This window comes from Panulirus ornatus, chromosome 59, assembly GCF_036320965.1.
Source record: "Panulirus ornatus isolate Po-2019 chromosome 59, ASM3632096v1, whole genome shotgun sequence".
NCBI classification, from domain to species: domain Eukaryota; kingdom Metazoa; phylum Arthropoda; class Malacostraca; order Decapoda; family Palinuridae; genus Panulirus; species Panulirus ornatus.
Window position 1 is genome coordinate 25,245,042 of NC_092282.1, and position 27,474 is coordinate 25,272,515.

At 40.8% G+C, this 27,474-nt stretch overlaps 1 protein-coding gene across 4 annotated transcripts in view; it reads right to left on the reverse strand.

Moving 5' to 3' along the window:
- Window positions 1–27,474, reverse strand: part of cac (calcium voltage-gated channel subunit cacophony) — a 1,845,957-nt gene that overhangs the window by 30,640 nt on the left and 1,787,843 nt on the right. For all 4 annotated transcript variants that reach the window (XM_071696567.1, XM_071696568.1, XM_071696569.1 and 1 more), the window contains one exon: window positions 937–1,103. In XM_071696567.1, coding sequence (XP_071552668.1) covers window positions 937–1,103 — 167 coding nt within the window. The remainder of the gene's footprint in view (window positions 1–936; window positions 1,104–27,474) is intronic.

A 27,474-nucleotide genomic window follows, 5' to 3' on the forward strand; every position in this document is an offset into this window, starting at 1 on the left:
TCCTTTAACTTTCAGCTATGCAACCATACTTTCCCTGGAACTAAAGATTTTGCTTTCCTGCAAGCACCCACTGGATCATAGAAAGAATGCTGGCAGATTTCTAGTCAGCATTGTTTATGGTTAGAACTTGGGGTGGTGTTTGATTACCTTCGAACCTCTAACTTTCATGTGTGTGTGTGTGTGTGTGTGTGTGTGTGTGTGTGTGAGTGCTTGGAGGATGCACATTATCTAAAGACTAAACTGAAAGCCAAGATCAACATGACTGTCATCCTGATCGAATTCTCATTCAAGATACTGTGCAATTCACTTCAGCCTGTTATGCACTTCATTAAATATCAACTCCCAGTTTCATCCTCCAAGATGATCAGTGAGGGAATTGGATATTCCCTATTCAATTTAACAAAAAAAAATACATATTTTGAAACTCATCTCAGTGATTTAAACCTAACACCAACATCAATCTTATATCATAGTTTAGGTTTCTCTGAAACAATGTTTCATATCATCATTCCTACATTCTCATTTCCTTCTGAATAACTAAAATCGGTAAAATCAAATAAGTTTTGCATATGACAGATCAGCCGACATTACCAACACATTTAGTCATTATCACAGAAGAGCTGACTTTATCCAACCTGATTTAAAAACTCTTCCTCTTTACTGAGATACACTGCAGACTACTTAGTGCATTAACAAACACTTCTTAAACTCCACCTTATATACACTACTTCCAGTTCTTCTGCCTTATAATGTTACTCACTACTTGACCTAATTCCAGTCTGCATCCCAAGGTCTATATTCTCCAAAACATGTTCTTATTGAATCAACCATTATTCTTTCTTCACATTTTAAAATTCAATATCAAAATATGAGCACCTACGGCAAATTCCTAAAACTTATGAAGATTCTCAATACTTAAGGAATATCAAAACTGACCTGTGAGGGGGTGTTGGCGATTGGAAGCCCCTAGATGGTGAGGGTGATCGTGACCTGTAACTGTTGATTGGATATTCATCAGGTCTGAGGTGACGACCACCATCATCAGAAGCCAAAGACCCTCTTCTTGAAGCCTGCTGCACCACCTCTGCCAGTTCCAGCCCCACCTTCAGGAGGAAGCATAGTTAAACACAGTATCCAGAAAACACCCTTCTCAAGACTTCATATATCATCACCACAGGTCCTCTACCTGATATACCGAGAAGAATAATGGGCAATTCCTTTAACTCATCCATCAAGACTTGTTTCTAAAAGAAAAGAATTTACGTGTGTGTGTGTGTGTGTGTGTGTGTGTGTGTGTGTGTGTGTGTGTGTGTGTGTGTGTGTGTGTATTTATTATTACACTTTGTCGCTGTCTCCCGCGTCAGCAAGGTAGCGCAAGGAAACAGACGAAAGAATGGCCTTACCCACCCATATAAACATGTACATACATACACGTCCACACACGCACTTATACTTAATTATACATTTCATTATTTATTCAATTATACTTTGTCGCTGTCTCCCGCATTAGCGAGGTAGCGCAAGGAAACAGACGAAAGAATGGCCCAACCCACCCACATACACATGTAAATACATACATGTCAACACATGCACATATACATACCTATACATCTCAATGTATACATATATATATATATACACACACAGATATATACAGATATACACATGTACATAATTCATACAGTCTGCCCTTATTCATTCCTGTCGCCACCACGCCACACATGAAAGAACAACCCCCTCCCACCACATGTGCGTGAGGTAGCACTAGGAAAAGACAACAAAGGCCACATTCATTCACACTCAGTCTCTAGCTGTCATGTATAATGCACCGAAACCACAGCTCCCTTTCCACATCCAGGCCCCACACAACTTTCCATGGTTTACCCCAGACACTTCACTTGCCGTGGTTCAATCCATGGACAGCACATCGACCCCGGTATACCACATCGTTCCAATTCACTCTATTCCTTGCACGCCTTTCACCCTCCTGCATGTTCAGGCCCCGATCACTCAAAATCTTTTTCACTCCATCTTTCCACCTCCAATTTGGTCTCCCACTTCTCCTCGTTCCCTCCACCTCTGACACATACATCCTCTTGGTCAATCTTTCCTTACTCATTCTCTCCATGTGTCCAAACCATTTCAAAACACCCTCTTCTGCTCCCTCAACCACACTCTTTTTATTACCACATCTCTCTTATCCTTTCATTACTTACTCGATCAAACCACCTCACAGCACATACTGTCCTCACACATCTCATTTCCAGCAAATCCACCCTCCTCCGCACAACTCTATCTATAGCCCATGCCTCGCAACCATATATCATCGTTGGAACCACTATTCCTTCAAACATACCCATTTTTGCTTTCCATGATAACGTTCTCGACTTCCACCCATTCTTCAATGCTCCCAGAACTTTCGCCCCCTACCCCACCCCATGATTCACTTCCCCTTCCATGGTTCCATCTGCTGCCAAATCCACTCCCACATATCTAAAACACTTCACTTCCTCCAGTTTTTCTCCATTCAAACTTACCTCCCAACTGACTTGTCCCTCAACCCTACTGTACCTAATAACCTTACTCTTATTCAAATTTACTCTCAGCTTTCTTCTTTAACACACTTTACCAAACTCAGTCGCCAGCTTCTGTAGTTTCACACCCGAATCAGCCACCAGTGCTGTACCATCAGCGAACAACAACTGACTCACTTCCCAAGCTCTCTCATCCACAGCAGACTGCATACTTGCCAATCTTTCCAAAACTCTTGCATTCACCTCCCTAACAACCCCAACCATAAACAAATTAAACAGCCATGGAGACATCACGCACCCCTGCCACAAAGCAACATTCACTAAGGACCAATCACTTTCCTCTCTTCCTACACGTACTCATGACTTACATCCTCGATAAACACTTTTCACTGCTTCTAACAACTTACCTCCAACACAATATATTCTTAATACCTTCCACAGAGCATCTCTATCAACTTTATCATATGCCTTCTCCAGATCCATAAATGCTACATACAAATCTATTGCTTTTCTAAGTATTTCTCAACATACACTTTTCAATGCAAACTCCTGATCCACACATCCTCTACCACTTCTGAAACCACGCTGCTCTTCCCCAATCTGATGCTCTGTACATGCCTTCACCCTCTCAATCAATACCCTCCCATATAATTTCCCAGGAATACTCAACAAACTTATACCTCTGTAATTTGAGCACCCACTCTTATCCCCTTTGCCTTTGTACAATGGCACTATGCAAGCATTCCGTTGTACATTTCAACGTATCCATATATATACATTTTTTTTTTTTTTTTTTTTTTTTTATACTTTGTCGCTGTCTCCCGCGTTTGCGAGGTAGCGCAAGGAAACAGATGAAAGAAAGGCCCAACCCCCCCCATACACATGTACATACACACATCCACACACGCAAATATACATACCTACACAGCTTTCCATGGTTTACCCCGGACGCTTCACATGCCTTGATTCAATCCACTGACAGCACGTCAACCCCTGTATACCACATCGCTCCAATTCACTCTATTCCTTGCCCTCCTTTCACCCTCCTGCATGTTCAGGCCCCGATCACACAAAATCCTTTTCACTCCATCTTTCCACCTCCAATTTGGTCTCCCTCTTCTCCTCGTTCCCTTCACCTCCGACACATATATCCTCTTGGTCAATCTTTCCTCACTCATTCTCTCCATGTGCCCAAACCATTTCAAAACACCCTCTTCTGCTCTCTCAACCACGCTCTTTTTATTTCCACACATCTCTCTTACCCTTACGTTACTTACTCGATCAAACCACCTCACACCACACATTGTCCTCAAACATCTCATTTCCAGCACATCCATCCTCCTGCGCACAACTCTATCCATAGCCCACGCCTCGCAACCGTACAACATTGTTGGAACTACTATTCCTTCAAACATACCCATTTTTGCTTTCCGGGATAATGTTCTCGACTTCCACACATTTTTCAAGGCTCCCAAAATTTTCGCCCCCTCCCCCACCCTATGATCCACTTCCACTTCCATGGTTCCATCCGCTGACAGATCCACTCCCAGATATCTAAAACACTTCACTTCCTCCAGTTTTTCTCCATTCAAACTCACATATATATATATATATACACATGTACATAATTCATACTTGCTGCCTTTATTCATTCCCACTGCCACCCTGCCACACATAAAATGACAACCCCCTTCCCCTGCATGCGCGCAAGGTAGCGCTAGAAATAGACAACAAAGGCCACATTCGTTCACACTCAGTCTCTAGCTGTCATGTATAATGCACTGAAACCACAGCTCCCTTTCCACATCCAGGCCCCACAAAACTTTCCATGGTTTACCCCAGACACTTCACATGCCTTGGTTCAATCCATTGACAACATGTCGACCCTGGTATACCACATCATTCCAATACACTCTATTCCTCGCATGCCTTTCATCCTCCTGTATGTTCAGGCCCCAATCGCTATAAATCTTTTTCACTCCATCTTTCCACCTCCAATTTGGTCTCCCACTTCTCCTCGTTCCTTCCACCTCTGACACATATATCCTCTTTGTCAATCTTTCTTCACTCATTCTCTCCATGTGACCAAACCATTTCAAAACACCCTTTTCTGCTCTCTCAACCACACTCTTTTTATTACCACACATCTCTCTTACCCTTTCATTACTTACTTGATCAAACCACCTAACACCACATATTGTCCTTAAACATCTCATTTCCAACACAACAACCCTCCTCCGCACAACTCTATCTATAGCCCACGCCTCGCAACCAAATAACATGGTTGGAACCACTATTCCTTCAAACATACCCATTTTTGCTTTCCGAGATAATGTTTTCACCTTCCACACATTTTTCAACTCTCCCAGAGCTTTCGCCCCCTTCCCCACCCTGTGACTCACTTTCGCTTCCATGGTTCCATCCTCTGCCAAATCCACTCCCAGATATCGAAAACACTTCACTTCCTCCAGTTTTTCTCCATTCAAACTTACCTCCCAATCGACTTGTCCCTCAACCCTACTGTACCTAATAACCTTGCTCTTATTCACATTTACCCTTAGCTTTCTTCTTTCACACACTTTACGAAACTCAGTCTCCAGCTTCTACAGTTTCTCACATGAATCAGCCATCAGCGCTGTACCATCCGCGAACAACAACTAACTCACTTCCCAAGCTCTCTCATCCACAACAGACTGCATACTTGCCCCTCTTTTCAAAACTCTTGCATTCACCTCCCTACAACCCCATCCATAAACAAATTAAACAACCATGGAGACATCACGCACCCCTGCCGCAAACCGACATTTACTGAGAACCAAACACTTTCCTCTCTTCCCATCTACACACATGCCTTACATCCTCAATGAAATCTTTTCACTGCTTCAAGCAACTTGCCTCCCACACCATATATTCTTAATACCTTTCACAGAGCATCTCTATCAATTCTATCATATGCCTTCTAAAGATCCATAAATGCTACATACACATCCATTTGCTTTTCTAAGTATTTCTCATAAACATTCTTCAATGCAAACACCTGATCCACACATCGATGAAATCTTTTCACTGCTTCAAGCAACTTGCCTCCCACACCATATATTCTTAATACCTTTCACAGAGCATCTCTATCAACTCTATCATATGCCTTCTAAAGATCCATAAATGCTACATACACATCCATTTGCTTTTCTAAGTATTTCTCATAAACATTCTTCAATGGAAACACCTAATCCACACATCCTCTACCACTTCTGAAACCACACTGCTCTTCCCTAATCTGATGCTCTGTACATGCCTTCACCCTCTCAATCAATACCCTCCCATATAATTTCCCTGGAATACTTAACAAACTTATACCTCTGTAATTTGAGCACTCACATTTATCCCCTTTGCCTTTGTACAATTGTACTATGCATGCATTCTGCCAATCCTCAAGCACCTCACCATGAGTCATACATTAAGTATCCTTCTCACATCACCACTACTTTTTATCACCTCTTGCACTGAAACCACAGCTTCCTCTCCACATCCAAGCTCCACAAAACTTTCATTGTTTACCCCAGATGCTTTACATGCCCTGGTTCAATCCACTGACAGCAAGCACGTCGACCCTAATATACCATATCATTCCAATTCACTCTTATTTCTTGCACGCATTTCACCCTCCTGTATGTTCAGGCCCCGATTGCTCAAAATCTTTTTTTGCCCCGATCGCTCAAAATCTTTCTTTACTCCATCCTTCCACCCCAAATCTGGTGTCCCACTTCTCCTCATTCCCTATACCTCTGACACATATATCCTCTTTGTCAATCTTATCTTGCTCATTCTCTCCATGTGACAAAACTATTTCAATACACCCTCTTCTGCTCTCTTAACCACACTCTTTTTATTACCATGCATCTCTCTTACCCTTTCATTACTTACTCGATCAAACCACCTCACACCACATATTGTCCTCAAACATTTCATTTCCAACACATCCACCCTTCTCCACACAACCCTATCTATAGCCCACACCTCGCAACCATATAATCATGTTGGAACCACTATTCCTTCAAATGTACCCATTTTTGCTCTCCGAAATAACATTCTCGCCTTCCACACATTCTACAACGCTCCAAGAACCTTTGCCCCCTCCCCTACCCTGTGACTCACTTCTGCTTCCATGGTTACATCCGCTGCCAAATCCACTCCCAGATATATATTTTCATTTACATTATACTTTGACACAGTCTTCCGCGTTAACAATGTAGCACAAGGAAACAGACAAAAGAAGGGCCCAACCCACCGACATACACATGTATAAACATAAATGCCCACACACGCACATAAACATACCTATACATATCAACTTATACATACATATACATACACACACATATACACATGTACATCTTCATACATGCTGCCTTCATCCATTCCTACTGCCACCACACCACACAAGAAATGACACCCCCCCTACACTCATGTGCACGCGAGGTAGCACTATGAAAAGACAACAAAGGCCTCATTTGTTCACACTCAGTCTCTAGCTGTCATGTGTAATGTACCGGAACCACAGCTCCCTTTCCACATCCAGGCCCCACAAAACTCTCCTTGGTTTACCAGATGCTTCACATGTCCTGGTTCAATCCACTGACAGCACGTCGACCCTGGTATACCAAATCCTTCCAATTCACTCTATTCCTCACACGCCTTTCACCCTCCTGAATGTTCAGGCCCCGATCGCTCCAAATCTTTTTCACTCCATCTTTCCACCTCCATTTTGGTCTCCCACTTCTCCTCGATCCCTCCACCTCTGACACATATATCCTCTTTGTCAATCTTTCCTCACTCGTTCTCTCCATGTGACCAAACCATTTCAAAACACCTTCTTCTGCTCTCTCAACCACACTCTTTTTATTACCACACATCTCTCTTACCATTTCATTACTTACACCATCAAATCACCTCACACCACATATTGTCCTCAAACACCTCATTTCCAACACAACCATCCTCCTCCACACAACTCTATCCATAGTCCACGCCTTGCAACCATATAGCATTGTTGGAACCACTATTCCTTCAAACATAACCATTTTTGCTTTTCTCATCTTCCACACATTTTTCAACACTCCCAGAACTTTCGCCCCCTCCCCCACCCTGTGACTCACTTCTGCTTCCATGGTTCCATTCGCTGCCAAATCCACTCACAGATATCTAAAACACTTCGCTTCCTCCAGCTTTTCTCCATTCAAACTTACCTCCCAATTGACTTGTCCCACAACCCTACTGTACCTAATAACCTTGCTCTTATTCACAGTTACTCTCAGCTTTCTTCTTTCACACACTTTACCAAACTCAGTTACCAGCTTCTGCAGTTTCTCACCCAAATCAGCCACCTTAGCTGTATCATCAGCGAACAACAACTAACTCATTTCCCAAGCTCTCCCATCCACAACAGACTGCATACTTGCCCCTATTTCCAAAACTCTTGCATTCATCTACCTAACACCATCCATAAACAAATTAAACAACCATGGAGACATCACACACCCCTGCCACAAACCAACATTCACTGAAAACCAATCACTTTCCTCTCTTACTACTCGTACACATGTCTTACATCCTCGATAAAAACTTTTCGTTGCTTCTAACAACTTGCCTCCCACACAATATATTCTTAATACCTTCCACAGAGCATCTCCATCAACTCTGTCATATGCCTTCTAAAGATCCATAAGTGCTACATACAAAGCCATTTGCTTTTCTAAGTATTTCTCACATATATCATTCAAAGCAAACACCTGATCCACACATCCTCTACCACTTCTGAAACCACACTGCTCTTCCCCAATTTGATGCTCTGTACATGCTTTCACCCTCTCAATCAATACCCTCCCATATAGTTTCCCAGGAATACTCAACAAACATACTTCTGTAATTTGAGCACTAACCTTTATCCCCTATGCCTTTGTACAATGGCACTCTCATGCATTCCGCCAATCCTCAGGCACCTCACCATGAGTCATACATACATTCAATATCCTTACCAACCAGTCAACAACACAGTCACCCCCTTTTTTATTAAATTCCACTGAAATACCATCCAAACCCGCTGCCTTGCCAGCTTTCATCTTCTGCAAAGCTTTTACTACCTCTTCTCTGTTTACCAAATCATTCTCCCTAACCTGTAACTTCGCACACCACCTTGACCAAAACACCCTATATCTGCCACTCTAATCATCTAACACATTCAACAAACCTTCAAAATACTCACTCATTCTCCTTCTCACATCACCACTACTTGTTATCACCTCCCCATTAGCCCCCTTCACCGATGTTCCCATTTGTTCTCTTGTCTTATGCACTTTATTTACCTCCTTCCAAAACCTCTTTTTATTCTCCCTGAAATTTAATGATACTCTCCCACTCCAACTCTCATTTGCCCTCTTTTTCACCTCTTGCAACTTTCTCTTGACCTCCTGCCTCTTTTTTTTATACATCTCCCAGTCATTTGCAAAATTTCCTTGCAAATATCATCCAAATGCCTCTCTCTTCTCTTTCACTAATAATCTATCTTCTTCATCCCACCACTCACTACCCTTTCTAATCTGCCCACCTCCCATGCTTCTCATGGCACAAGCATCTTTTGTGCAAGCCATCACTGCTTCCCTAAATACATCCCATTCTTTCCCCACTCCCCTTACATCTGTTTATGGATGAGATGGTTAGGGAGGTAAATGTAAGACTTTTGGAGAGAGAAGTATGCAGTCTGTTGGGGATGCAAGGGCCTGGAAAGTGCCAGTGGTTGTTTTCTGACAATATAGGAGTGGTGGCTGATTTGATTGTCAAACTGCAGAAGTTGGTGACTGAGTCTTGAATATTGTGAGAAAGGAGAAAGTTGAGAGTAAATAATAAAATCAAGGTTATTATGTTCAGTGGGATGGAGGGTCAAGTTAGCTGGGATGTAAGTCTAAATTGAGAAAAATTGGAGGAAATGGGACAAGTTAGCTGGGATGTAAGTCTGAATTGAGAAAAATTGGAGGAAGTGAAGTGTTTTAGATATCTGTGAGAGGACTTGGCAGCAAATGGAACCATGGAAGTGAAAGTGAGTCAAAGGATAGGGAAGGGGCAAAGATTCTGGGAGCCCTACATATGTAGAATTTGTGAAGAGAACGTTATCTTGGGAGCAAGTTTTAATTTAAGGAACAGTAGTTCCAACAAAATTATATAAATGAAAGGCATGGGGTATAGATATGGTAGTGAGAAGAAGGGTGGGTGTGTTGGAAACGAAATGTTGGAGGACAATATGTGGTGTGAGTTGGTTTGCTTGAATAAGGAATGAAAGAGTAAGAGAAATGTGTGGTAATAAAAAGAGTGTGGATGAGATAGCAAAAGAGGCTATGTTGAAAATGGTTTGGACATATTCAGCATTTCCCACATTGGCGATGTAGCATCAAGAACAGATGACTGAGCCTTAAGAAGGAAAAACTTCACTTGGCCCCTTTCTCTGTTCCTTCTTTTTGAAAAGCTAAACAGGATGGGAGGATTCCCCCCCAATTCAAATCCCTTTCGGCTACCTTCTGCAGGAAATACATGGGAAGAATCCATTCTTCCCAGAGGTGACAGATCCCTGACTTCTTCTATCAACAAAACATTTAATGAATACCTGAGGGTTATCATAATCCCAATCTCCCATCAGTGAAAGAATTTTTACTAACAGCCACAAAACTGGATATTCATCAGGTTTGAGGTGAAGATCATCATCATTAGAAGCCAGAGACCTTCTTGAAACTTACTGCATCAACTCTGCGAGATATATGGTTTGGAAACATCTTGAGAATAAAGTCAGGGGTTGCTGAGAGGACAAGAGGTAAGGAAGGAGTAGCATTACTCTTGAAGTAGGAGTTGTGGGAGTAAAAGTAAATTCTAGATTGAGGTGAGTAAAACTGATATTGGATGCCGAGAGATGAGTGATTATTGGTGCTTGTGCACTTGGCAATGAGAAGAAAGATCATGAAGTAAGCGTTTTGAGAGCAGTTGAGTGAGTGTGTTCGCAGTTTTGGTGCATGAGACCGGGTACTGATAATGGGTGATCTAAATACAAAGGTAAGTAATAAGGCAGTTGAATGTATAATTGGTATTCATGGGTACTCAGTGTTATGAAAGGAAAAGGTGAAGAGCTTGAGGAGTTGTGTACTGGAAAATGACTGATGATTGGGAATACTTAGTCGAAAAAAGAGATACACATAAGTAAACATATATGTGTAGGAGAGACAGTCAATAGGCATCATTAGATTTTGTATTTATTGATGGCCGTTTAAAAGAGAGAGTTTTGGATGTGAATGGGCCTAAGGATTGAAGGAATGCATGTACATCACCATGTATAAAGGCAATGGGGATAAAGGTGAATGTCTAAACTACAGAGGCACAAGTTTGTTGAGTATACCTAGAAAATTGTATGGGAGAGTATTGAAAGGGTGAAGATGTGCACAGAACATGAGATTGGGGAGGAGCAGTGTGGTTTCAGAATAGGCAGATAATGTGTGGGTCATGTGTTTGCTTTGAATAATGTGTATGTGAAATACTTAGAAAAACAGATGGATTTGTATGTGGTATTCATGGATCTATAGAAGGCATATGATAGGCTTGATAAAGATGCTTTGAGGAAGGTCCTCAGAATATATGATGTGGGAGATAAGCTGCTAGAAGCAGTGAGAAATTTTTATCAAGGGTGTAGGCATGTTTAATTTGTTTATGGATGGGGTGGTGAGGGAGGTAAATGCTAGTCTTTGAGAGAGGGGTGAGTATGCAGTCTATTAGGGATGACAGGGCATGGGAAGTGAGTCAGGTGTCATTCACCGATGATACAGCACTGGTGGCTGATTTGAGTAAGAAACTGCAGAAAATGGTGACTGATTTTGGAAGAGTGTGTGAAAGGAAGAAGTTGAAAGTAAATGCAAATAAAAGCAAGGTTATTAGGTTCAGCTGAGTTTAGGGACAGGTTAGATGGATGCGAGTCTGGGTGGAGTAAAACTGGAGAAAGTGTGTTAGATATTAAGTGTACACCTTAAAGTATTATGTTTCACCCATTCTAACACTCCACAACTCATTCTCTTTGCATTCCCTGCCATATCACATCTCTCATACACCACTTCATTTCTTTCTTCACTCCATGTAGTCACACCACAAGCTCTTCTCAAATAGCTCATTCCTGGATTCTTGACTTTTGTGACTCATCCCATTTCCATGTTTCAGCTGTATAGATCAGGGTTGGAAGGACTATGCTGTCCCTTAATCCTTTCTTCACTTCCATACTTACACCTCTACCCTTCATTAATCTATTAAGGAAACCAATGACTCTTCTACCTTGTATTGCTCATTCCGTTATCTCTCCTTCCACATCATCAAACTTACCCAAAACATCTCCAAGCACATAAATTCTCTCACCTCTTCCAGTCTCCCCTCCCAATCCCCTTATATCCAAAGTACAATTTAGTACACTTTCTTCTTTTACACAATACGGTCTTAGAAAATTTACACTTTCACTCCGTGTCCTTTCAAATAACATTACTTTTACTTGCATTATCTTCAATTGCCTATGGCTGATTCGAATGAGAGACTGCAGAAGTTAGTAACCGAGTTTGGAAAAGTGTGTGTAAGTAGAAACTTGAGAGTAAATGTGACTCAGAGCAAGGTTGTCAGATTCAGTTGGACTGAGGGACAAATTAGTTGGGATGTTAGTTTAAATGGAAAAAAAATTAGAGGAAGTGAAGTGTGTTAGATATCTGGAAGTGGACTAAGCAGCAATGGAACCATGGAATTGGAAGTAAATCATAAGGTTGGGGAAGGGGCAAAGGTTTTGGAGTGATGAAGAATTTGTGGAAAAAGAGAACATTACCTCAAAAAGCAAAAATGGGTATGTTCAAAGGAATAGTAGTTCCAACACTATTAATGGTTACAAGGCATGGGCTGTAGAGGGGGTTGTGCAGAGGAGGGTGGATGTGTTGGATATGAAATGTTCAAAGACAATATGTGGTGTGAAGTGGTTTGAGTGAGTAAATAATGAATGGTTGAGATATGTGTGGTAATAAAAAAAATTTAGTTAAGAGAGCAGAAGAGGATGTGTTGAAATGGTTTGGACATATGGAAAGAATGAGTGAAGAAAGGTTGACAATGAGGATATATGTCAAAAGTGGAGGGAACAAGGAGAAACGGGAAACCACATTGGAGGTGGAAGGATGGAATGAACAAGATTCTAAGTGACAGGGGCCTAAACACGCAGGAGTATGAAATACGTGCATGAAAGAGTGAATTGGAATGATGTGATTGACTGGGGTCGACTACAGTCAATGGACTGATCCAAGGCATGTGAAATGTTTGGGGTAAACCATGGAAAGGTCTATAGGGCCTGGATGTGGATAGGGAGCTGTGGCTTTGGTGCATTACACATGACAGATAGAGAGTGGATATGTTTCCTGGCACTACCCAACTGCAGGGGGTGGTGATGCTGTTTCCTGTGGGGCTGGGAGGCATGGGGAATGGTTAAAGACAAGCAAGCATGAATATGTACATGTGTATATATGTGTGGATGTATATGTATGTATGTGTATATGTATATATATGTATGTATATGTACATGTATGTGCATCTATGTGTATATATGTTTATGTGAGTGGATGGGCACTACATCATTGACGCGGGAAATGGCAACCAAGTATAATACAAAAAATATAATAAAAATGTAAAACAATTAAATACTCCTAAGTTCAGTTGAAAGTCTTTCCTTATATTAAAGCATTATTTAGAAAGCAAGATTCTCCTGTAAAGATCATTAGTACATGATGTGAGTTTTGAGCTTCTGAAGAGCCATTTTTTCTTTACAGCATAAGCCCAGTAAGAAACTGTGGGTAAATCCATCTCTTGCCCTCTCAGACAGGATCACCATATATGGACTACTGTTTGCTAATCAGTCTAAAGTAATAGAACATACTTCACAAATTCAATTACAAATGCTGCAAAAACACTGAAATCAATCATTCACAAAAAATCCAACAACAAACTGAAGGAAGTACACTGAGGTGATAAAAAGGGGAAGAAAGGTTAGAGTGAAAGTAGAATTTTTCAACTGGCCACTTCATTAGGATACAATAACCTTTTTCAAGTTCAAAATGCCTTTTCTTTCAAACAGGAATCAGCCAATGAGCAAGCGAGATAAGAGCATAATCAAATGGACACCATTAGGAAACTTCAAACTAGTGTAGAAATGAATAAGATGGTGAGCAGTGGATATGGAAGAAGTACCTGACATACTCACTTGAGCTACACAGGATGTGTCTTATAGATCCACCTGACAGAGCCCCAAAACCCTTTATGATCAATGTCCTACATTAAGATATCCATTAGATAGGTCAAAGTGGATACCACCTTTTAGACCTCAGTGATGCTGGGATTTGGAGCATGATAAAACTTCAAGGCGTGTTTGATATGTAGTATTGTTTCTTGTCAAAAGAAGCCAAGAAGAAGTAAAAACACGATCAGTAGACGTGTCCATATTGGAATCTGCATAGGTCTCAATGGTACTTGCCAGAAAAAGAATGTTGTAATGGTATATTCTCTTCTTCATAGCTACAAATAACAATATCCTCAAAGGCTCAAAGGCAACTATGCATATTTTATTCATGGTGAAAAAATTAGGGAGAGGATGAAGCCTTACCCACTCCAGGTCTTGAATGAGTCTCATCCACTTTACATTCCAAGGATAGTATGATGAGAAATGTGAACATCTGGAGCAAGGCCTTGAAATATAAACTATATAAAAAGCCATCAGACTGAAATAATTCTAAAACCTTCCTCAGCTATAAACAAAGATGAAAAGCTGGAGCTGGTGGTGTGTAAAAGAAACTTTAATTTTGTTGTGGGCCATCTAAAATTAATTCTACATGCATACACACACAAGCATAAAATTCTCCCCAAAAACACAAATAGTAATAAAAAAAGTGTTCCTGAAGCTAATATTTTTATGCTAAGGTGTGGTAACCTAGCACTGGTAATGAAATACAGGACTAAGGAATCAAAGGCACAAACCCTGTAAGATGGTGACTTAATCATCTATCTTTACATATTTTGGAAGGACTTCCAAACTGATTGATATTGGCAGGCTTTGGAGGACCTGAGGCACTTAGCAAGATCACTGGAAATGAGGTTCCTACACTTGTGAAAGCAGAATGAGAAGATAGCTTCATGACATAAAACACTGACATAAAACACTAAGACTGAGTGCTTAGAACCAAAAAGCCAACAGACATGAGAATAGGTGAAGTCGACATGGAACTGAAATTGGCCAGTGGTGAAGAAACATTTCTGTACAGGACACAACAATAGAAAAGATCCCACTCCCAAAGAAACTGTGTACATGGGTAGGTTGGAGAGAAGAGGATGTTGTTCCAACTGGCCATTCCAGAGGTTCCAAGTGACAAGGATAGTGTCGGGATTATGCATTTGGATGTCTTTCATAACTGAAAGGAAAGCACTGAATATGGTGAAGTCTACCTCAGGTGAAACTCCTAATGAGGATCAATCTGAAGACTATATCTTCTATAGATGCCTCTCAAGGGAGGAATGTAGTTCTAGACAGAATGTCGACTGCTTTCTGCAAACTCCTGAAGTAATTAACTGACACAAAATATTAGGATGCCCTGCTAACAAGATCTTCTTCTCTAAGGCATCCATAAAAAGAAGAGACTGCCATGTTCTCTGTTTGAGTTGGAGGTGGAAGGATGGAGAGAGGGGGATTTTGAGCGATCGGGGCCTGGGCATGCGGGAGGGTGGGGGGTGTGCAGGGAACAGAGTGAATTGGAACGGTGTGGTATACATGGGTTGACATGCTGTCAATGGACTGAACCAGGGCACGTGAAGCTTCTGGGGTAAACCATGGGAAGGTCTGTGAGGCCTGGATGTGGATAGGGAGCTGTGGTTTCAGTGCATTACACATGACAGCTAAAGACTGAGTGTGAACGAATGTGGCCTTTTTGTTGTTTTCCTGGTGCTACCATGCTGAAGCAGGGGATGAAGCAATGCTGTTTCCTGTGGGGCAGGGTAGCGACAGGAATGGATGAACGCAAGCAAGTACGAATATGTGCATGTATAAATGTCTGTCACATAATGGTTCAACCTCTGGCTATGGAAAAAGGAAATGTATAATTTATTTACACAAACGTCAATAGTTGTTCTCATCAATTTGACCACTGTATCAATAAGCTTCAATGTCTAAGCTACATTTTTTCCAATTTCACTATTTTCTTGTCAAAGCACCATGTATGAAAACTATCACTCCAGTAACACAACTATAAACATTTACTTCCCCTTTAAAAAAGTTCTGGGGAAGTCTGTCTCGATACACTGCGGGACACTCTACCACCTCGCGAGGTTTGTGTTGCACTGGTTCTTGATTCACAAACGTAGTAGCATCACTGGTGGGCCAAGGTAGTTCCGTTGGCGAAGAGGAGCTCATGAAACATGTCGGAAAGCATGCTACTGCAGGCAGGAGTGAAGGCTGATGCAAACTGGTATCGCTAAGTGAAGGAGGTACAACCCTCCTTGGGGCAGGACACTTGAGTGCTGTCATGACGGCTTCCTCCCTCCCTCCTGCGATGTCAGTAGACGACTGAGGGTGACGTGGTCCTCGACGGTGGTCGGTAGGTCATCATATCCAACTTTTGTAGACTGCCAAGAAGGAGGCTGTAGACTCCCGATAACATAGAAAATATGTAGGGCTTCCTGTCAAGCCATCACCTATATAGCTCCCTCAAGTGGCACTTGACCAACAATTCCACAACCAACCTGGCCAAGCTGCCACCCAGCAGCCAACGACCTTGCAGCATTCTTCCAGTCTTACTTGACCATGGCCCCTTCGACCCGACGTTATGAAGGCGTTGCCATCACCTCGTCTGTCATTTGTGTGTACTTCGGTGACTCCTCCGACGGAAAAGAGAAATAATCTTCAGTATATTGTACCCAGAAGATGGATGCAGGTCAAACCAAAGTACCCCATATTCTTCTTCCAGGAGAAATCCTCCGTTTGTAGTTCTTTCAAGCAAAACACCTGCTGCCGCTCCTCCATATTCTGTGTGCCGTAGAAGGTGACTAAAGGGGACTGGAAAACCTAGATGGATATCTATCTATGTCTCTGATGCCCGTCCCTCCGGGAACTCCCATTTTTTCATTTCATTTCAAGCTAGAAGTTTCAGTTTTCTAAATTGTTTTCTTACATTTTTCATATGTATATATATGTATGGGTGTGTGTGTGTATATGTGCATATGTATGTGTGTGTGTGTGTGTGTGTATATATATATATATATATATATATATATATATATATATATATACATATATATATATATATATATATGTTGTATGGTTGCGAGGCGTGGGCTATGGATAGAGTTGTGCGCAGGAGGATGGATGTGCTGGAAATGAGATGTTTGAGGACAATGTGTGGTGTGAGGTGGTTTGATCGAGTGAGTAACGTAAGGGTAAGAGAGATGTGTGGAAATAAAAAGAGCGTGGTTGAGAGAGCAGAAGAGGGTGTTTTGAAGTGGTTTGGGCACATGGAGAGGATGAGTGAGGAAAGATTGACCAAGAGGATATATGTGTCGGAGGTGGAGGGAACAAGGAGAAGAGGGAGACCAAATTGGAGGTGGAAAGATGGAGTGAAAAAGATTTTGTGTGATCGGGGCCTGAACATGCAGGAGGGTGAAAGGAGGGCAAGGAATAGAGTGAATTGGAGCGATGTGGTATACCGGGGTTGACGTGCTGTCAGTGGATTGAATCAAGGCATGTGAAGCGTCTGGGGTAAGCTATGGAAAGCTGTGTAGGTATGTATATTTGCGTGTGTGGACGTATGTATATACATGTGTATGGGGGGGGTTGGGCCATTTCTTTCGTCTGTTTCCTTGCGCTACCTCGCAAACGCGGGAGACAGCGACAAAGTATAATAAAAAATAAAAATAAATATATGTTATCCCTGGGGATAGGGGTGAAAGAATACTTCCCACACATTCCTCGAATGTCGTAGAAAGCGACTAGAGGGGACGGGAGCGGGGGGCCAGAAATCCTCCCCTCCTTGTATTTTTTTAACTTTCTAAAATGGGAAACAGAAGAAGTAGTCACGCGGGGAGTGCTCATCCTCCTCGAAGGCTCAGATTGGGGTGCCTAAATGTGTGTGGATGTAACCAAGATGTGAAAAAAGGAGAGATAGGTAGTATGTTTGAGGAAAGGAACCTGGATGTTTTGGCTCTGAGTGAAACGAAGCTCAAGGGTAAAGGGGAAGAGTGGTTTGGGAATGTCTTGGGAGTAAAGTCAGGGGTTAGTGAGAAGACAAGAGCAAGGGAAGGAGTAGCAATACTCCTGAAACAGGAGTTGTGGGAGTATGTGATAGAATGTAAGAAAGTAAATTCTCGATTAATATGGGTAAAACTGAAAGTTGATGGAGAGAGATGGGTGATTATTGGTGCATATGCACCTGGGCATGAGAAGAAAGATCATGAGAGGCAAGTGTTTTGGGAGCAGCTGAATGAGTGTGTTAGTGGTTTTGATGCACGAGACTGGGTTATAGTGATGGGTGATTTGAATGCAAAGGTGAGTAATGTGGCAGTTGAGGGAATAATTGGTATACATGGGGTGTTCAGTGTTGTAAATGGAAATGGTGAAGAGCTTGTAGATTTATGTGCTGAAAAAGGACTGATGATTGGGAATACCTGGTTTAAAAAGCAAGATATACATAAGTATACTTATGTAAGTAGGAGAGATGGCCAGAAAGCGTTATTGGATTACGTGTTAATTGACAGGCGCGCGAAAGAGAGACTTTTGGATGTTAATGTGCTGAGAGGTGCAACTGAGGGATGTCTGATCATTATCTTGTGGAGGCTAAGGTGAAGATTTGTATGGGTTTTCAGAAAAGAAGAGTGAATGTTGGGGTGAAGAGGGTGGTGAGAGTAAGTGAGCTTGGGAAGGAGACTTGTGTGAGGAAGTACCAGGAGAGACTGAGTACAGAATGGAAAAAGGTGAGAACAATGAAAGTAAGGGGAGTGGGGGAGGAATGGGATGTATTTAGGGAATCAGTGAAGGATTGCGCAAAAGATGCTTGTGGCATGAGAAGAGTGGGAGGTGGGTTGATTAGAAAGGGTAGTGAGTGGTGGGATGAAGAAGTAAGAGTATTAGTGAAAGAGAAGAGAGAGGCATTTGGACGATTTTTGCAGGGAAAAAATGCAATTGAGTGGGAGATGTATAAAAGAAAGAGACAGGAGGTCAAGAGAAAGGTGCAAGAGGTGAAAAAAAGGGCAAATGAGAGTTGGGGTGAGAGAGTATCATTAAATTTTAGGGAGAATAAAAAGATGTTCTGGAAGGAGGTAAATAAAGTGCGTAAGACAAGGGAGCAAATGGGAACTTCAGTGAAGGGCGCAAATGGGGAGGTGATAACAAGTAGTGGTGATGTGAGAAGGAGATGGAGTGAGTATTTTGAAGGTTTGTTGAATGTGTTTGATGATAGAGTGGCAGATATAGGGTGTTTTGGTCGAGGTGGTGTGCAAAGTGAGAGGGTTAGGGAAAATGATTTGGTAAACAGAGAAGAGGTAGTAAAAGCTTTGCGGAAGATGAAAGCCGGCAAGGCAGCAGGTTTGGATGGTATTGCAGTGGAATTTATTAAAAAAGGGGGTGACTGTATTGTTGACTGGTTGGTAAGGTTATTTAATGTATGTATGACTCATGGTGAGGTGCCTGAGGATTCGCGGAATGCGTGCATAGTGCCATTGTACAAAGGCAAAGGGGATAAGAGTGAGTGCTCAAATTACAGAGGTATAATTTTGTTGAGTATTCTTGGTAAATTATATGGGAGGATATTGATTGAGAGGGTGAAGGCATGTACAGAGCATCAGATTGGGGAAGAGCAGTGTGGTTTCAGAAGTGGTAGAGGATGTGTGGATTAGGTGTTTGCTTTGAAGAATGTATGTGAGAAATACTTAGAAAAGCAAATGGATTTGTATGTAGCATTTATGGATCTGGAGAAGGCATATGATAGAGTTGATAGAGATGCTCTGTGGAAGGTATTAAGAATATATGGTGTGGGAGACAAGTTGTTAGAAGCAGTGAAAAGTTTTTATCGAGGATGTAAGGCATGTGTACGTGTAGGAAGAGAGGAAAGTGATTGGTTCTCAGTGAATGTAGGTTTGCGGCAGGGGTGTGTGATGTCTCCATGGTTGTTTAATTTGTTTATGGATGGGGTTGTTAGGGAGGTGAATGCAAGAGTTTTGGAAAGAGGGGCAAGTATGAAGTCTGTTGGGGATGAGAGAGCTTGGGAAGTGAGTCAGTTGTTGTTCGCTGATGATACAGCGCTGGTGGCTGATTCATGTGAGAAACTGCAGAAGCTGGTGACTGAGTTTGGTAAAGTGTGTGAAAGAAGAAAGTTAAGAGTAAATGTGAATAAGAGCAACGTTATTAGGTACAGTAGGGTTGAGGGTCAAGTCAATTGGGAGGTGAGTTTGAATGGAGAAAAACTGGAGGAAGTGAAGTGTTTTAGATATCTGGGAGTGGATCTGGCAGCGGATGGAACCATGGAAGCGGAAGTGGATCATAGGGTGGGGGAGGGGGCGAAAATTCTGGGAGCCTTGAAGAATGTGTGGAAGTCGAGAACATTATCTCGGAAAGCAAAAATGGGTATGTTTGAAGGAATAGTAGTTCCAACAATGTTGTATGGTTGCGAGGCGTGGGCTATGGATAGAGTTGTGCGCAGGAGGATGGATGTGCTGGAAATGAGATGTTTGAGGACAATGTGTGGTGTGAGGTGGTTTGATCGAGTAAGTAACGTAAGGGTAAGAGAGATGTGTGGAAATAAAAAGAGCGTGGTTGAGAGAGCAGAAGAGGGTGTTTTGAAATGGTTTGGGCACATGGAGAGAATGAGTGAGGAAAGATTGACCAAGAGAATATATGTGTCGGAGGTGGAGGGAACGAGGAGAAGAGGGAGACCAAATTGAAGGTGGAAAGATGGAGTGAAAAAGATTTTGAGTGATCGGGGCCTGAACATGCAGGAGGGTGAAAGGAGGGCAAGGAATAGAGTGAATTGGAGCGATGTGGTATACCAGGGTTGACGTGCTGTCAGTGGATTGAATCAAGGCATGTGAAGCGTCTGGGGTAAACCATGGAAAGCTGTGTAGGTATGTATATTTGCGTGTGTGGACGTATGTATATACATGTGTATGGGGGTGGGCTTGGGCCATTTCTTTCGTCTGTTTCCTTGCGCTACCTCGCAAACGCGGGAGACAGTGGCAAAAAAAGAAAAAAAAAAAAAAAAATGTCTGTGTACATGTAAGTATATGTATGCATATGTTGATATGTATATGTGCATATATGGGGTTTTATTTATATATAGGTGCATATGTGTGGATGGGCCATTCTTTTGTCTGTTTCCTTGCGCTACCTTGCTAATGTGGGAGACAGCAACAAAGTATAATAAAATAAATAATAATAATAATAATAATAATAATAATAATAATAATAATAATAATATGAGTGCTCAAATTACAGAGGTATAAGTTTGTTGAGTATTCCTGGTAAATTATATGGGAGGGTATTGATTGAGAGGGTGAAGGCATGTACAGAGCATCAGATTGGGGAAGAGCAGTGCGGTTTCAGAAGTGGTAGAGGATGTGTGGATCAGGTGTTTGCTTTGAAGAATGTATGTGAGAAATACTTAGAAAAGCAAATGGATTTGTATGTAGCATTTATGGATCTGGAGAAGGCATATGATAGAGTTGATAGAGATGCTCTGTGGAAGGTATTAAGAATATATGGTGTGGGAGGCAAGTTGTTAGAAGCAGTGAAAAGTTTTTATCGAGGATGTAAGGCATGTGTACGTGTAGGAAGAGAGGAAAGTGATTGGTTCTCAGTGAATGTAGGTTTGCGGCAGGGGTGTGTGATGTCTCCATGGTTGTTAAATTTGTTTATGGATGGGGTTGTTAGGGAGGTGAATGCAAGAGTTTTGGAAAGAGGGGCAAGTATGAAGTCTGTTGGGGATGAGAGAGCTTGGGAAGTGAGTCAGTTGTTGTTCGCTGATGATACAGCGCTGGTGGCTGATTCATGTGAGAAACTGCAGAAGCTGGTGACTGAGTTTGGTAAAGTGTGTGGAAGAAGAAAGTTAAGAGTAAATGTGAATAAGAGCAAGGTTATTAGGTACAGTAGGGTTGAGGGTCAAGTCAATTGGGAGGTGAGTTTGAATGGAGAAAAACTGGAGGAAGTGAAGTGTTTTAGATATCTGGGAATGGATCTGTCAGCGGATGGAACCATGGAAGCGGAAGTGGATCATAGGGTGGGGGAGGGGGCGAAAATTTTGGGAGCCTTGAAAAATGTGTGAAAGTCGAGAACATTATCTCGGAAAGCAAAAATGGGTATGTTTGAAGGAATAGTGGTTCCAACAATGTTGTATGGTTGCGAGGCGTGGGCTATGGATAGAGTTGTGCGCAGGAGGATGGATGTGCTGGAAATGAGATGTTTGAGGACAATGTGTGGTGTGAGGTGGTTTGATCGAGTAAGTAACGTAAGGGTAAGAGAGATGTGTGGAAATAAAAAGAGCGTGGTTGAGAGAGCAGAAGAGGGTGTTTTGAAATGGTTTGGGCACATGGAGAGAATGAGTGAGGAAAGATTGACCAAGAGGATATATGTGTCGGAGGTGGGGGGAACGAGGAGAAGAGGGAGACCAAATTGGAGGTGGAAAGATGGAGTGAAAAAGATTTTGTGTGATCGGGGCCTGAACATGCAGGAGGGTGTAAGGAGGGCAAGGAATAGAGTGAATTGGAGCGATGTGGTATACAGGGGTTGACGTGCTGTCAGTGGAGTGAATCAAGGCATGTGAAGCGTCTGGGGTAAACCATGGAAAGCTGTGTAGGTATGTATATTTGCATGTGTGGACGTGTGTATGTACATGTGTATGGGGGGGGGGGTTGGGCCATTTCTTTCGTCTGTTTCCTTGCGCTACCTCGCAAACGCGGGAGACAGCGACAAAGTATAAAAAAAAAAAAAAAATAATAATAATAATAATAATAATAATAATTAATGATAATATCTATCTATTTATTATACTTTGTCGCTGTCTCCCGCATTAGCGAGGTAGTGCAATAATAGTAGTGCAGTGCCAACCATATCAATATAGATTCTCTTTTACCAAGTTTAACTGGTGCTCACAAAAAATACTTTTGGAACTAGTTCTTTTAAGTGGACAGGATGAGGAAGAATCCCAAAATCTTAAAGACCTAAATCTACATTACTCTTTGAAGAGCAATATTCCCCATTTGGGTGAGGCATCCCTCCAAATCTGAGGGGTCTTAAGCAGGGTAACGCAAAAGCAGAACAGAACACAGACTGACACAAGATGATGATCCTTAAGGAGGGTTCCCATAAACATATGATGATTTAACTTTCCTACCCCTGTTTAAACATCCGGCAGACTTTTCATACCTAAGTACCCAACAAATGTATTTTTCATTGCCAGATGGGTGTGGGAAAAATTTTACTCTCCACAGTAGACTGATACAAGACATGCCCCTTAAGGAGGGTTCCCATATACATGATTTAACTTTTTGTACCTCTGGCATTCTTTTCATACCTTAGTACCCAACAAACATATTTTTCATTGCCAGAAGGGTGTGGGAAAAAAATCATGCTCTTTAACTACCAACATAGGTGCATGGTCAATGACCCAAAAGTCATGCTTCTACAGTTACCTCATAGAAAATACATAAACTGTTGGATGACCTCAGTGATGAGAAGATGCATCCATGCTATTTATGATGAGAAGGAGCACCTTGGCATGTATGAAGAGAGGGAGAACCTATGATATGTATCAGTTGGTGAGGAAAGTGAACAAGAATAACATGAGATATGTGACCAAACAAGTGACTCAAGTAATTTCAGCATGATTACATTATGAAGAAGGAGGCCAGCACAAGAGGCCATCTCCACCACTTCTTTTATGAGGAAGAAATGAACAAGTATGCCTAAGGAAGAAATGAACAAGTATGCCTAAGGAAGAAATGAACAAGTATGCCTAATTCTTTCTTCATGTAACTCTGAGGTGATGAAAGACTTTGACAACAGATGATCGATAAAGAACAAGAATATTTCCTGAGAAAAACATTTCCAGCATCCTGCTCATATGTGCTAGCCACTCCTCAATTTCATATCCACTGCAAGCTGCATTATATGTTATTCATAAATTCTTTTCCTATTTGCAAGACATTTCATACTTAAGCAAAGTAATGCAAGGAATATATTCCTAAATACATCCATGCTATTCACCAACAGTGCTGTATTTGTGGATGAAATAGTGTGAAAAAAATTTCAAGAAAAAGGAAAACCTATCATTCCCACATGCACTTGCCATTATCCCTCATCATTTTACCTACTTTTGAAAACTTTTCTTACCTTTGAATGTTGATCTATAACTTTAAAAAGGTGAAAAAAAATCTTTTTAAACTAAACACACATGAAGGTGTTGAGTGCTGTTGCGAACGAAAAAAAAGAAAAAAAGAAATGTGTCGACGATATTGAAGCGAGATTGAATTGGAAGTATTTTTGTTTCCTTGTGCAGGTGCTGAGTGTTTGTAGTTGCTATTATCTATTCATTTACTTATTCATTTGTAACAGTGCAGCCAACACTCCTCTTTAAAAAGTTGATAAGCAGTATGTGCTTAAGGCTGAGATTATGTATAAAAATGCTAAAAGCTTGTTAGTAAATGGTATACAGCCTTGAGTTCAAAGACCTAATCAGGGAAAGCAATCCTTATAATCATTAAGATAAACTCATTAAAGTTTAAGTCTTGTCTAATATTCCCAGAAGGGTACACAACAGCAAAGGTGGACAAAGAAGATAAAAGAAAGGGGAAATTGGCTCTCTTGATAAGAGGCACCATCAAGTTTAGGGAAATAAGTTTATTGTTAACTTATCACTCGATAGCCCTCCAAAGAACTGTAAAGACCCAGAACAACATTAAACTAATATCAATAAGGGAATCAACAGGATAGAACAGGATAGTGAAGATAGGAGCAAGACACTCCCTCCTTGGAGATGGTAAAGCCGTGAGTATGGTTATTTCAACTGAAAAGAAATAAACTGGGATAACTTATTATCGAGACAGAAGGTCCTGGAGACCCAAGTTCCCACAATTCATACTAAAGAATTTCCTGTATCAGCACATAACATTATATGAGAACCAGGAGAGCTGATACACCAACTGCGCAGGACCTTGTCTATTCACATAGTAGCATGGAAAGCAAAAACATCACACATGAGAAACCAACTGGAAAAAGTGACAATTTACTGCTTGAGTTTGACTAAATGGTTGAAGAGGACAAAAACTGGGGATCACATGGGAGATATTTCTCAAAGACAAAATAGGAACATGGCTTCAGATGAAATTAATCATAATGAAATGTGCTAAGATGACCAAAAGTGAGGATATGGAATGCATAAGAAGCATCCCAGTTGTATATAAATTTGTAGAGTGTGTAGTCTCCTTAAGTAAAAAATTATAAAAATTGAAGGAGAAAACAAATCTTTTGTCCTCTATCACTAAAAAATAAGAAAACAAACAAATAATTTGTTCTCTATCTAAAAAAGTTGATACAATACAGGATTACTGGCTTATGAAGAGGAGTAACAAATATCATAAATGAGAAAAGAGAAAAAAAAGCACAAGCCAGCTGTTTGCTCATGTTTTTGAGCACAGAGGACAGAGTGAGAAGACTGAAAATTTGCAATATTCCAGAGTTCAGCCCATAATGTAAGCCTTGTACCTTTATAAAAGACAGTGATAAGCAGCATTTCATCCAAGGTGATCCCATCCTAGAGGACAAAATGCATGTTTACCCATAAATTATCATTAAGATATCAGATTAGGTATATATCATTCCCACAGAGAGCACGTCTCTCTCCTATCCCTTGGTCACTGGATAATCCAGGAAGAATCTGAGTATATGAGTAAATAGTTGCCCAATATCTTCTGGATCAACATCCCGACTTAAATTATATGCTATTCATTATAATTCTAAAAATCATCTATATAAATGATGATAAAAAGGTGTTTACACAAAACAAGGCAACAAGGCAGTATCTGTGATATACACAACTGAGTGGTTTGAGAGTTTACAAAAAATTGAGACTATGATAATATTCATTTTGTGCAATAATATAAAGCAGTGCATATGCATGTAATAACTGAGCCATTTCGGTTCATTTAAATCCATTATTATCTAAGAGAGTACAAAAATTTAACTACTAATAGGCACAATCAACTACCTGTAACTCAAACTAAAATAAATTTTTTTTCCCAAATTGATGTAGTTCCTCTAATTGAATTTTCAACATGTGAATTTTACAGCAATATAAATCTATCTATTCTTGCAGTGGCATTTTAACAGAAATCCTTATGATGGTGAGCCATGGACATCAGTTTCTCATCAAAACATTAAAAAAAAGATAATGTCCTGAAATCTTATCACTTCTGCAAAATGTTAGTGTGTTATGATAAATATAAACAAAAATGCAGCAGAGATGAAGACAGCTTCTCAATAAAAAAATAGAGGAATATACATTATCAAAAAAAACTCTATACCATGTGATCAATGCTGCATCATGTAAATAAGGAAGCCAACTGGCATCTGGACAATACTCTATCAGCCTAAGGATACTGCATCATCATGTGACACAAAACTATACTTAATACATGCTGCATACATATTTTCAGACAATATCTGACAATGAGAAAGATGTCCATGGGAATATATATCTAAACTCTAGCAAACTAAAGTACTACAAGTGAGTACAAAAAGAAAAATGTTAATTCATTAACTTGCTATAAGCTGAAAGGAATGAAGATGGGAAGACTGTTACAAGAAAAGGGGAGAAGGAGACAAGGACTTGTGAAGGGCAGGAGATAGAGCACATAAATTCATACATGTCTATTAAGTATAAATTTAGTAAAAATGTTAAATCAATATTTTTCACAAGATCAAATAGTCAATACAGTAGGTCATAAGACATATGTAAAACATGGACATACAATAACATGGGTAAATATGATTAATGCAAATGGACTTTGCAAAAGTTAAGCAACGAATGGAGTGGACAACAGAGCTAATGGACACGAGGTAAACATGAGAAACTGACAGGCTTTGGGTTACATACATATCACACAAAGTACAAGAACACATGATAGGAGAGGCTTTCATACTCTCTTACATTAAACATTAATAGTAGGTCTATATAAGAGGATTTTTATTATCTGTGTTTTTCAATATGGACTACTTTATCCATGAAATGAAGAGATAGTAAATCATAGTGAAGCATCACCTAAAAATCAGCTTTAAAAGAAATTAGGCGCAACAAAAAACAATCATAACAATAAATACCATAATAAGAGAAGATAAAGTAAAATAAAAACCTAAAATGAAGTTTTCAAGACTAAGATTATTTTCTTTTCTCTGTAGAAAATGATAACCTTAACCCCTTTACAAGAGGGAATTGGGCTTTATCATCTCCTAACCTGAGGGCCATAAGCATTCCCTTCAACATTTGGCAGGCCACTGGGCAGTGTGCATTGTCACTCCACAGGACTACTCCTTAAAATTAAGGTCCCTACACACTCCCAGCACAAGGAGGTGTCATTCTTAATTCACTCTGATTCACAAAGGAGAGAAAAAAGGTACACAAATAGAGGGGCAGGTGGGTTGTGTGTGAATCTAGAGGCCAATTTGCAAGACTTCCATGTAAAATAAATGATCATCACTCTTCACCTCAAAACTTCATTTCCCTCTGAAGGGATCAGTGTTGCAAGCATAGTAAATAGGAATGAAGCCCCATGGGATCAGGGACTCCTCATTTTGTAGCTCTTTCAGAGACTGAAATGG